Source organism: Poecilia formosa, unplaced genomic scaffold, assembly GCF_000485575.1.
Source record: "Poecilia formosa unplaced genomic scaffold, Poecilia_formosa-5.1.2 Scaffold15, whole genome shotgun sequence".
Classification (NCBI taxonomy): Eukaryota; Metazoa; Chordata; class Actinopteri; order Cyprinodontiformes; family Poeciliidae; genus Poecilia; species Poecilia formosa.
In genome coordinates, this window is record NW_006799954.1 from 3,674,907 (window position 1) to 3,688,406 (window position 13,500).

At 38.7% G+C, this 13,500-nt stretch overlaps 1 protein-coding gene across 2 annotated transcripts; it reads left to right on the top strand.

Annotated features, from left to right (window-relative positions):
• The first annotated feature begins 13 nt into the window (after nucleotides 1-13).
• On the top strand, nucleotides 14-10,816 carry LOC103134146 (calpain-2 catalytic subunit-like). Of its 2 annotated transcripts, none has more exons than XM_007546282.2 (21): nucleotides 14-324; nucleotides 1,572-1,641; nucleotides 2,489-2,607; nucleotides 2,698-2,831; nucleotides 2,908-3,076; nucleotides 3,158-3,241; nucleotides 3,321-3,406; nucleotides 4,380-4,454; nucleotides 4,553-4,713; nucleotides 5,294-5,466; nucleotides 5,559-5,570; nucleotides 6,073-6,284; nucleotides 6,372-6,408; nucleotides 6,490-6,555; nucleotides 6,649-6,706; nucleotides 6,800-6,864; nucleotides 7,121-7,189; nucleotides 7,278-7,356; nucleotides 7,444-7,560; nucleotides 7,654-7,712; nucleotides 9,596-10,816. In XM_007546282.2, exons 1-21 carry the CDS (start codon nucleotides 88-90, stop codon nucleotides 9,668-9,670), a joined length of 2,157 nt encoding a protein of 718 aa, XP_007546344.1. In that variant the 5' UTR covers nucleotides 14-87; the 3' UTR covers nucleotides 9,671-10,816. The 2 variants fall into 2 exon arrangements, with proteins under 2 accessions (XP_007546344.1, XP_007546345.1); XM_007546283.2 differs by lacking the exon at nucleotides 9,596-10,816 and adding an exon at nucleotides 7,803-7,903.
• Nucleotides 10,817-13,500: the final 2,684 nt, after the last annotated feature.

A 13,500-nucleotide genomic window follows, 5' to 3' on the forward strand; every position in this document is an offset into this window, starting at 1 on the left:
GGAGCTTGTTTAACCGAACACACAGTCACATAAGAGGGAGAGGCAGCCAGCCACAGGTAGACGGAAACTGTTCAAAACCCTTTCAAGATGTCAGGCATCGCAGCCAAACTTCAGCATTTCAGAGAGAAATCCAAGGGGATTGGAACCAACTCTCATGCACTGAAATACCTGAACCAAGACTTTGAGGAGCTGAGGAGGAGCTGTCTGGAGAGAGGACAGCTGTTTGAGGATGACTGCTTCGAAGCTCTGCCTTCATCCTTAGGCTTCAATGAGCTCGGACCAAACTCCTACAAAGTGCGGGGAGTCACCTGGACGAGACCCACTGTGAGTGTTGTTAAATGGAGATTTATGGGAAGCTACTGTAGTCAGAGATTGTTCGAGCATAAATCGAGGATGAAAGAAGGCTTTCATGCTTTTAATAGGGATTTTTGCAGGTAGGGAATGATTATTCTCTATAATCTTGTTTTATAATATTTTAAATTCTGTCATACGTATGTGCATCACTATCACAACATTTAAAGGGTTTACAGTTCCAAAGTAGTTCTGCATTTCTTCAGTGAGGATCTGTTAAAGCTGCAGTATGTAACTTTTATTAAAAAAATATATGTTTTTTGTTTAAATTATCATTATATCATGACAGTATTTCTGCAGAAAAAAGAGATAATCTAATAAAAAAATCAAGCTCTTCTGCCTTCTGCCGGCAGAAATACACCACTCAGTAGGAAACAACCAATCAGAGCCAGGAGGAGGGTCTTAGTGCTGTCAATCACTCTTGCACTCACACCGTTCCCCTTGCTCTCTGCTAAGCTACACTGATTCACAACAACATAGCCTGCCACAAATGCTAAGGCTAGTTAGCACGGACACTGATGACAATGGATAAATGGTTTTCTTTGAACACTAAGTTGTTTCTCTACCATTAGCACGATTGGCAGCACATGGTTTCTCTCCTCCTGACTCTAATTGGTTCTTTTTGACTGGTAGCGGCAATAGTAGTTCATGAAGGAGGTGGGGGAGCTCAATCTTTTTACAGATTACCTGTCTTATATTATATTGTCATGATGTGGTTACAGATGTAACAAACATGAAAAAAATATATATATTTTTTTTGCAAAAGTTTCATACTGCAGCTAAGGGTTTATTAGCTGCTAATTTAGTAACTACACTAGCTAACTCTCTTGGTATCTTCTCTTATTATAAATCCTGTTTTGAAGCCAAGCTATGGCTAGCATAAGAAATTGTGTGGCACACTACCTCCAACCTTCAGTTTTCATGTAAATAAAATTGAAGGTTTTATTTACATAAGGTTGCTTAAGCAAAACATTGTTTGCATAAGCAATTTGATCTGTTTGGAGACAGTGGAAAATGGCTTTGGTCCCTGTTGGAGTAGTAGTCACCTGAAGACCTCAGGGACAAACTTATCTGGATTTACCTTAACTTAACTAAGTTAACTAAGGCCCACTTCAAACATAATGAAGTGTCACTTTAAAAACATCTTAACAGGGTTGGATAAGAAGGTTAAACAAGGATGTACCACAGTTTGACTTGTCTTATTGATCCTTTTTTTGCAGGACTTGTGCCGAAACCCAAAATTCATCTCTGAAGATGCTACAAGGACTGATATTTGTCAGGGAGCACTTGGTGAGAAGCACAAACACACACCAATTTGATTTTTTAAAATAACTTGAGCTACACATGTCAATTCTCTTTGAAATTAATCACATTCAAAAGTTATTCACAAGAAAATTAGACTATCAAAATTTTAAATGCAAGATCTTTCTATCTTGAGCTCTTAAGATGTGTATGCATGCTTATCTAGCTTTTCAACAGAAACACATTCACCCTGACACAGACTCTGTGAATACTGATACTGTTAAAGCCGGCATCATGGCTCGATAGCTTCCTGCTTCTTTTCTGTGTGCAGGAAAAACACCTGAAGCAAAAACTCTTTTAAATATTTGTGTGCTGACATCAGCTGTCACTGATCACAGCATCTCCATCTTGTTTCTGCGCCTTCGCCCAGTCTACCAGAAATCTTCCACAAGCTGTGTTACTGAGTTACACTGAAAGATGAGGCTGAGATTTTTTTTTTTTTTTTGTGGAACCAATCACCACAGAAACCATCTGAAAATATGTGGATGGTAGATTAGCTTTTAACAGTGCAGTTTTTCTTCTTAATTTAATTTGATTAACTTATGTTATAGTTTGTGTATTTGTCTTGTGTCCTATTAGTAATTTGAGCAAATTAAGTGTGCACCTCCACACTACTGTCTGTCTTCACTTCATCCTGTAATATGTTTTCTACCTGTATTTTCTGTTCCGTCTATTTTGCGTACGAGTCATCTCTAAATTAAAAGAACATTAGGCCTAGCAGCACAGATCTGTTTGATGGAAATGACCAACATGATCTCTACGTTTTTTGGAAATATGTTGCAGTGAATTATTCCATGTGCTGCATTAGGCCTTCACTGGTGATTTTCTTTCCCAGGTGACTGCTGGCTCCTGGCGGCTATAGCCTCCCTAACTCTCAACAAGCAGGTTTTGTCCCGCGTTGTGCCCCATGACCAAAGCTTTACTGAAAACTATGCTGGAATTTTCCACTTCCAGGTACAACACTGCCTCAGTTAGAGTCTTGATTGGGTTTAAGAGACAAAAAAGTTAGATTTGACTGGTAGGATCATCTTTTCTTGCTCTCAGTTCTGGCAGTTTGGAGACTGGATAGATGTGGTTGTTGATGATCGCCTGCCCACCAGAGACGGGGAACTCCTGTTTGTTCACTCAGCGGAGGGCTCTGAGTTTTGGAGCGCCTTGCTGGAGAAAGCCTACGCTAAGTATGGATGACTATGAATATTTGACTGTTGGAGCTTTTCATAGGTGTGGTCCTTACCTAAGCTATTTTGCTTTTAGAATAAATGGATGCTACGAGGCTCTCTCTGGAGGCAGCACCATTGAGGGCTTTGAAGACTTCACGGGGGGCATCGCAGAGCGACATGAACTGGCGAGACCAGATCCACATCTCTTCAAAATAATCCAAAAGGCCTTGAAAAGAGGCTCTCTTTTGGGATGCTCCATTGATGTTCGTCTGAGTTCTTCTATGACTACTGTGGTTGCTATCTTTGAGGTATTTGTTTCACATTATCTCTTTTTTTTGTTGCAGATCACCAGTGCAGCTGATTCTGAGGCGATCACACATCGCAAGCTGGTGAAGGGGCATGCTTACTCTGTCACAGGAGCCGACCAGGTGAGACTCCAGGAGTTATTTGGTCAAAACGTGTCCTCCTACTGGAAGCAGAGTTGTTTGATTTTCTGATCTGCATTAGGTTGAGTATCAAGGAGACATGGTGCAGCTGATCAGGATCAGAAACCCGTGGGGTCAAGTGGAGTGGACGGGTGCATGGAGTGACAAGTAAGAGCCAGCATGTTCTCTGAGAAGTTTTCTAATCGGAGTATTCTGGTCCGCACAAACATCCGAGGTGCAAGGATGATGTAGCTTCACAACTTTACTGATCCTCTGAATCTTGCATGAGGAGAATAAATGTTTACATTTGATTTTCTCTCCTCACTCCGTAGAATAGCACAAAAAAACTTTTATCAAAGAATGTAACTTTTAAAAAATTGGAATGTTTGTATAAAGCAAACTTATTTACATAATTCTAATTTGCACAATTTTATGGCCAATGGAAACGCAGCTAATAATATTGTTTCCCATCTGTAGTTGAGCCTACTTCGTGTTGTCAGACAGGTTCCATTAAAGCAATGTCTCTATTCTACATGTTGAGGAGTTGTCAGGCCTGGATGTGGCTAGTGAAATGGAACCAAAGAAATCAAATTAATCACCGCTGAATCACATTTTAACAAAAGAACACATCTAGTGCTTTCCACTTCAGGTTTTCCCTATCTAACATTAGAAAGAGGACTGTACACTAACTTTGCCACTTTTGAAGGATAACTAGAGCAGTAGACAAGCATGCAGCAAATTTAGAATTGACTACAACCTTAATACACATAGTATTCTCCAAGATGATGCCACAATCCAATGGAAGAACATGTAGGGTGAAGACGAATAATGTCTATGTGATGCCTCTATGTACAACAACCCTAACTCCAAATCCAGTTCAAAACATATTTGTCAAATTTTTTTGTTAAATTTCTTAAACTGCTTCTTCTAAATCACTTCCTTTCTCCTTCTACTCCCAAACTGCCCAAATATGACACATGCTTGTGTGAAGGTTATAACACACATAGACGAACACACCCTTCGGAAAGGGTGGAAAATCTTGAACAACAACCGTGTCAATGTGTTTTGTGGTTGCTATGTAGGTGTGGAGCCATCCCCACCACTTAGCACAAGTCTCACTCTTTATGTTTCTTTGTTCCAGCTCTTCTGAATGGAGATCTGTGAGCAGTGAAGATCAGGAGCGACTGACCAACCGATCTGAGGATGGAGAATTCTGGTAACTCTAAAAAAAATTTGATTTTTTTTTTCTTTTCATGGAGGAAACCATTTTCACTTTTTTTTTTTTTTGCGTTTTTTCCACCTTTGCTTCCACAGGATGTCCTTTTCCGACTTCCTCCGTGAGTATTCCCGGCTTGAGATCTGCAACCTTACCCCTGACTCTCTGACAGACGATGAATACCAGAAATGGGCGGAGACAGAGTTTGAGGAGACCTGGAGGAGTGGTGTGTCAGCTGGCGGCTGCAGGAACTATCCAGGTAGGCCCAGTTTGACAGCGGCACATTTACTGATACTGCTTGTAACAGTGTGCGCGCTAATTACTCCGACTGCTGCAGTCTTGAACTCAGTTGATGAATGTAGAGATGAGAGGCTTACAATGACAAAATACAGTAAAAACTGGATTTTCAGCAACATAAAAAAGTTTTGGAATTGATAAAATTATGGCAGCAGCAGCAGCAGCAGCTTGTTTCTGCTGCTTTGTCCAGTCACCATAATTTTAGTGGAACTTTTAGGGCTGCAAACAGCTGTGGTATAAGTTATTTTATTAAAATAAATGTATCTTGGTATGCTTTTTAACCACTGATTACATTTAATTAAATATGTAATTAAATTAAATGTTGGATTTTTTTAGAGCAATGTTATACTACTACAATATATTTTTTTCTTTAAGTACAAGTAAAGAATAAAATATACATTTATTCTGAGATTATTTTGCTCATCTTTCCCAATAGAACAAATCAGTATGGAAATGCTGTGTTTGTTTTATACCACAACACAGGGTTGGCCACGTCAAACCTGCCCTTCAGTTGTTCCACTAACACTTGCTCCCCTTTTTAGACACCTTCTGGACAAATCCTCAGTTTGTGATAAAGCTGAACGAGGTGGACGATGACCCCAATGATGGTGAGGAGGACAGATGCACAGTCATTGTGGGCCTGATGCAGAAAAACAAGCGCCATAGGAGGAAAATGGGAGAAGACATGGAGACTATTGGATTTGCAATTTATGACGTGAGGGGATAAAATAAAAAATGAAATCATTATTTGAGAATGTGTAGCATTTTATAAGAGTCTAACCTTGGATTTCCTTTCCTTTTTTATAGCTTCCCAAGGAGGTACACCACCCAGAGAGTCTACTGGCTGCACTGGGATATTTCAAATTCTAAAATACTTTTATTTCTTAAAGGATGTCAATTATCATTTTCAAAATGAAAGTGTGTTCAGGGATGTTTTTTCTTTTAGATATCTTAATTGAAGGACCAAATCAGACAAATTTGTGAAAAAAGTAAAACAGCACAAAGCTGTCAAAAACACTCCATATGATGATTAGAAATACAAGAAAAATGTTGTGTAACAGTAAGATTTCTGGAGACCTAACAAGCCAGGACCCATGTACAAATGACCTGTTGTGACAAAAACAGTTTGAAAGACTAAAATTCATAGCATTCACATAGACATAAATTCTGGTCCACTTCAAACCAGCGCTGTTACTCTGATAGGTACAGGAGTGTGTCAACATGTTCCTCCCAGTAAAATGTGTCACCAGAAAATGCTGCTTTATATCAGCGGATCATGTGGGCTTTCTTACAAAAGTACACTATCTGGTTCTTTTTGCAGTACTCTGGCAAGACACAGGTGCACCTGAAGAAAAATTTCTTCCTGCACAACCGTGCAGCAGCACGCTCCGAGACCTTCATCAACCTGAGGGAGCTGTGCAACCGCTTCCGTCTCCCCCCTGGAGAGTATCTCATTGTTCCCTCCACCTTTGAGCCCAACAAAAACGGGGACTTCTACGTGCGGGTGTTCTCTGAGAAACAAGCAGATTTCCAGTATGCTACCAGTGCCACCAAAATATATAGTCCTACATAAAATAATTTAGTTTCTGCAATATTGATCTAAAGTTTTGCTTCTTTCAGGGTGATTGATGATCCAGTAGAAAGTCATGTGGAGAAGGTATTGTTTTCAATATGCAGTTGCGGTGTGATGTTCATTTAATTTTGACACCAAATGAAAGCTTGTCTTTGTTATATTTAGATTGATATCGATGAAGATGAAATCAGTGACAGATTCAAGACTCATTTTGGACAGCTTGCAGGAGAGGTCGGCATGCTAAACAGTTTTTTTTTTTACAGTCTCATACTCCCAAATATCTGCTTTCGAAATTAAAATAATAGTGTTTGTCTCTTCGCTCAGGATGTGGAAATTTCTACATACGAGCTGCAAAGAATCCTCAACAGAGTGGTGATGAGGAGTAAGAGATTCCTGCTTCCTTAATCACCCAGATGTAACATTAACGATCTTTAGATTCAGGCACAATTCACATTTTCTTTATGCATTTTTTCAGGAGAAGACATCAAATCCAGTGGGTTTAGTCTTGCAACTTGCCGCAATATGATTAACCTGCTGGATGTATCCTTTCTAAACAAAATCTCTGAAATGATCATTTTTCACAAATCACAGTTTATCAGAGGACGCTTGAGAAAAATGTGAATTCATCTTTAAAATAATGAAAGCATAAGCAGAACTGGTCTCTATAACAAGAAAATGACCCCCCCAAAAAATACCAGCAAATCCACAAAATACTGAGAATTGAGGAGCGGGAAATCATTGAGAAGTTTTTAATCTTGTGATCTTGGTCTAATATTCCTTAACAATTATGTAAAAGAAAGATGGAACTGGTAAGCTGGGCCTGGTAGAGTTTAAGATCCTGTGGACAAAGATTGAGAAATTTCTGGTTTGTTATTTATTTTTATCTCTATAACATATCTGCAATAGTAGTTAGCTGCTGATAGCAGACGGTAATTTCTTGTTTTTCCACTCAGGATCTGTTCAAATCAAGAGATGTAGATCAGAGTGGGTGCATGAGCTCCTCCGAGATGCGGGTGGCCGTCGAGGAGGCGGGTGAGAAACCTGTTTATTAAGTTATATTTCCACTTGTGAGATTCAAGTAAGAGGATAAACAGTTGTGTGATTGGTCTGTTTCTACAGGTTTCTCTCTGAACAACTCTCTCCATCAGATCATTGTGGCTCGCTACAGTGAAACGAACCTCACCATTGACTTTGACAACTTTGTGGGCTGCCTGATTCGCTTGGAGACACTTTTCAGTGAGTTTTGATCCCCTTATGGAGATTTTGTTTCACTTGGTGCCTGGAAGCTAACATAGAAGTTATAATCTTTGTTACTTCACATCTCTACAGACACTTTTGAGGTGCTGGACAAAGATGGTTCTGGTACCATTGAGCTGAACTTCATGGAGGTTAGAGCCAGGATGTGTGTTCAATAAAAAGAAAATGGCTGGTTGGAAGGAAAAGCTGAAAAACTAACCTGCTAATGCTTTTATCCACAGTGGCTGAATGCGACGATGTTGTAACAGAGCTGCAAGCAAACGGAAGAATCAAGATGTTTTGTAGGACCTTATTTGGCTTAAATAACTGCATAAACAAAATTGCTTAGAGTCATCAACTCTGAACCTTTGTTTGTTCTTCACTAACTGCAGAAAGAGGTTTCCTTATAAGTTAATCACTAGGGATTAAATTTGAGGGAACAATTATTGCTAATGCTTGCCAACACATTACAAAAGGGCAATCTGCAAACATCATGTATTTCTTTGGAAGACGAGGGATCTGCCTGGGCTGAAAAATATGGCACCTTTCATTTTTTTGTCTTTTTCTCTGAGCTTTCATGAAATAACATAAATGTGGTTTAACATGTCATAAAACAGAATGTAGTTACTGGCTTTCATGTAAAGAGTTGGATGAGAAAAATCTATATTTTCCTCTGGTGAGTGTGGTAAATATGAAGACCATGTCTGTAGTGCATTAGCTCAGCTCCCTTAGAAACTAAGGTTTGCTTTTAGATTATTTAAACTCTGAACTTTGATTGGCTGGTGTTTTTCTGTGTAATACAATATAAATAAAATAATTTGTCAGCTTTTAACTTTGTGTTTTTAGTTAAGAAACTATTATCATGGTTTTAGTGTGTACTAAAACACACAAAACCAGTTTTGTGTGGTTTTGTGTGAACCACAGGGGTGTGTGGTTTTGTGTGAACCCCTGATAACAGAATACGGGAATGGTCCAGACAAAGAACCGGCTCTTCCTCAGTCCCATTGAGATCTGAAACATCCAGATTCACACACTGAGCCCCCTGATCTACACCTCCTCTTCTGTTACCGCCGCCAGAACCCACGCAGATTGATCCAGCTTGTCTCACACCCGAGGAGGGGCAACGTAGAAGACACGCCGGATGCTGCCTTTATTGCGGGTCTCCCACTCACTTTACTGTAAAATTGCCCAGTTCGTCCAAAAGCTGAGGCCCGTCAGTGAATATGGGGATGCTGGCAGGCATGTTCACCACTAAGCATAACCTTACTGTCCCTTCTTTGCTTAGTATCCAACAAGAGACTCACCCCTTCTCTCCGATTGCAACTGTTGAACCAGAATCTCCAGATATTTTGTATTCCTACAAAATATCATGATCTAACCTGAGAAACAGAAACCCATTCACCCTGACACAGACGAACTGTGAATACTGCAACAGATACTGTTTTACCTGACATCATAATAGCCTCCTACTTCTTTACTGTGTGCAGGAAAAACACCTAAGGCAAAATCTCTTTTAAATATTTGTGTGCTGACATCAGCTGTCACTGATCACAGCATCTCCATCTTGTTTCTGTGCCCACGCCCAGTCTACCTGAAATCTACCACAAGCTGGTGACAGTGAGTTCCACTGAAAGATGAGGCTGAAATCTTTTTTTTTTTTTTTTACCCAACCAATCACCACAGAAACCATCTGTTTTGTCGCGCGTTGTGCAGCAAGTTCAAAGCTTTACTGAATGAAACCTATGCTGGAATCTTCCACTGCCTCAGTTAGGAGTCAACACACATTTTGCATTAATTTTGACAACTTTGTGGGCTGCCTGATTTGCTTGGAGACACTTTTCAGTAAGTTTTGTTCCGCTTTTGTGGATTTTTTTTTCACTTGCTGCCTGGAAGCTAACATAAAAGTTATGATCCCTACAGACACTTTTGAGGGGCTGGACAAAGATGGAGGATAAACTTCATGGAGGTTAGAGCCATAAAAAGGCTCCTGGAAGGAAAAGCTGAAAGACTAACTTGCTAATGCTTTTACCTACAGTGGCTGAATGTGACGATGTTGCAACAGAGCTGCAAGCAAACAGAAGAATCAAGATGTTTTGTAGATCTGCATTAACAAAATTGCTTAGAGTCATCAACTCTGAACCTTTGTTTGTTTTTTGCTATCTGCAGACAGAGGTTTGCTTATAAGTTAATCACCAGGGATTAGTTTTGAGGGAACAATTACTGCCAGTGCTTGCCAACACATTAAAAAAGGACAATCAGCAAACATCAGGTAATTCTTTGGAAGAAGATGGATTTGCTTGGGCTGAAAATACAGCACCTTTCATTTTGTTCTCATTTAGATTGGAAAACCTCCACAAAAGAGCATTAAATTGGGTAAAACTGCTTTCTCCAATATCTCTGAAAGAATGGAAGTTTTGAGATCGGTACATAATGTGAAAAAAAAAGATTTGTTTTTTTGTTTTTTCTTTATCAAACAGTTTACAGTTGCATGTACCATTGGGGACCACACAGGAAGTAATGCTGCTTTTAATAACAACAGGGACAAACGCTCAAATAGCAGGAAAATCTTCTTTGAAGAGCCAGGCAGGTTTGATATATCAGCAGGGTTTCATTTAACCATTTAACCATGCCTTTAAGAATTGTAAATATAACAGGATGAAACTGATTTAAAACAGCTGAGCAGGGGGGGAAAATCACTAATAAACAGCAATCAATATTTCAACTGTCACCTGTCTTAAGATTTATTAAAATAGCTGTTGTATCAAAATGGTAGTTTTTGTATTTTGAATTATTTTCCCATGTATTGAGGTAGGATTATCTAAGTCAGTGAGCTGACCAAAAAGGAGCTGCCATAACTGATTTGCAGAGTACACCTCATAAGATAATGGAGTTAACGGAAACCCCAAAGCCTCCTCTGCTAATGAAGCAGCAGAATGACTGGAGTCAGATGATTCCTCAGAACCGTTTCATCACAGACTGCTACAGGAGATCCCTCATACAGCATTAACCACATTTAAATTACTCATTGAAGAAACTGATGTAATGAGAACTAAGGTAACAGCTTATTTCTCCACTAGGATAAAGAAGGTGTCATTGAGTTGAACTGAATTGAATTAAATGTACGTTTCATTACAGCAGCTTCGCCAAGTCTTAAATGTGTGGTAGTCCTGTTTTATTTTGAGGTTTGGAATGGGTGAGAAACATCCTTGCACCAGTGAATAAGACTCTTTTCTTCAAGAATAAAACACAAAAAATGGATGAGTTGAATTTCTCTTGCACGTAAGTTTTACAACACCAGTGCTAGTCATTCACATTGCAATGGTATTTAGAAAATTGTCTACCAAAAACAAAACAGATTTTTGAACCATCTCTCTTAAATCGCTACAAGTTTGTGAGATTTGAACTAGGTTGTTCCTCTTTAACCAAACAAAATTAGAATTTACAGATTCAAACTCTAGAGTTTATATTTGAATCAGTTTTTTCTTTTGTATTTATTGGCCCTTACTTATTAAGGCGCCTGGCTTAATTCTCACAGATATCAACCAAAAACAGAGTTCAGTACTGCGATACGCCAGCAGATGTCCAAGCTCTCACAGATTTGTGAAGCCGTTGCTCTTATGTCACTGCCTGTGCTGGGGCCAAGCTCCCAGAGTGCTTGCAGCAGCATGTAGGCTTCAGCCCACAGAGAGCTATGCAGCAGTCATTTCCTGCTACGCAGTCATTTCCTGCGTAGAAGCACCAAAAGAAGCACCCTTTTGGTGCTTCTAATGTTGCTGCCGTCTGCAATTTAAGTCCAGACTGACCACATTTACACAAAATCTTTTCTGTTATCATTCCATTCCTAAACAAATGATGCACTGGTCGACATATATAAATTGTGTTTTGCTACTTTCATACTTTAATGATGACATTGTTGGCAGGTAAGCTCGGACCTAGTGCTTGCAGTAGAACCATTGCTTTTTGTCTGGATGTGGGGCGGGACTGCAACTCTGAAAACCATAAATCCACCCTTAGGGGAAGTAACGCCGCTGTGATGATGAGGCAGAGGATCTGTATTTAGTTTCTGCTCAGAAAGAGGCGGGAGCTCCACCAAAGCTGTTGGTCTGAATAAAAAGAAATGAGCTCTGTATACCCTGCAAAGATAAGGAGCATTTTTCTTCCAGCGCTCCTTCTAATTAAGGCTGTTGCTGGTCAAGGAAATTACAACTGAAGCATGCTAGTTATAACTTGCACCTCTTTTTATAGTCTTTTTCAGAAAGACCTTGGAATAAAACAAAGAAGTGTAAAAACAAAACTGATTTTCATTGTGCACTAATGACGATGTTGCTCCATTAGTAGACTGCTAAGACTGCTTACATTTTTCCCCTCTTCTCAAATTCGTCCTGTGAAGTTTACCTCTCCTCCTCAGGTGATCAAAGCACAACAGAAGAGGAATGTTTTGTTCTCAGTATTGATTTTAAACTTGAAAAAACCTGTGAGCTGTTTCCGTGGTGGAAATCATTTCAGTTGCTGCTGGCCGGCCACCAGTCCTCTCCTGTCTAGAGGGTGTAATTCAGGGGGATGAATTAATTTTGATTCATTAGGACATTTTTAATGTTATGATGTTTAGTCATCTCCCATCTGAATCACCTCCTAATGCATCCAAGTCCTCCAGAGTCCAACTCATGACCTGATTTTATGATTTAGGCGTGTTGACAGAGACAAATATAAAAGTTGCAGGACAATATTTTGTGTTATTATTGTGAAAACAATAAAAGTAACGATAAGGTAACTCTATAGCCATGATTTTATGGTACAGAAATCATTGTGTCACAAAGAACTTATTTGTTTGTTTGTTTTTACAAATGGGAAAAAATATTCCCATTTATAATATGTTTCTTTAAAACACCGGTCACATAAAGAAGTGTAATTTGTATCACTAAACTACACATGATAACTCCATTTCATCACATATCAAAAAGTATTGATGCTCTCATTAAACATGCAGTGGAAAAAATTGTAAAACTAAAATTCCTGACAATACGGATAGTTTTGGAGGATTTTAAACATTATTAATTAAAACTTATTGCGACAACAATAAATTAAAATTCTTATCATGATAAGAAATTCATCATGATAAATGAAAACACAACAAATGCCCAACTCTAGTCCCAAGGTTCCATACATGACCAATTGCATGTTTGAAATTGTTATTTGGAAACTGATTATTGTATTTTTACCCAGGCTAACCTTAGCCAATAACAATATTATTGAAATTTTCACCTATTTCAGTAAATCATTTTCCAAAGTGAAACACGTCACAGATTAACTACAAACAGTTTGATTTTTTTCAAGTTTTTATTTCTGTTAATTATAATAACTTTCTGTTTACAGCTGATAAAAAAAGACAATTTACAACAGATAAATTTAAATAGTACAGAAATGTGAATGTGTGTCTAATAAAAAAGTATATTTAACACCTGTTTAAAGGTTGTCATTCTCATAAGTTATTTTTAATCTGATAAACAAGCCTCGTCAGAACTCATATTCTACGTTATTGAATATGATGGTATTTTATGAGAAAAATAAATACATGTTTGAGGTGAGGTATTTCATGGAACATTATAGTAGTATTCATAAGCTAGAGCTGCAGAAACTGATGGTAAAACCTACATGATATCAGAATGGGACTCCATATCAGTAAGCGCCTCATTGCAGGTTACTCATATTGGCACCACTTTGTATCCCTGTGTTGTAAAAGTTTATAAAATGACCTTATTTGGATTAGATAGCTGTACTGCATAACATCAGCTACTTTCAGTAGGACAACGGTTCCATAATTTAACCACATCCTACAGCTAGGATGTGGTGGAAGAGGAGATTGCATCACATTCTTTAGGTACAAAACTCCTAAAGGTGTGATGTAAAACACCACACCTTTAGGATGAGTTGAAAAGGGAG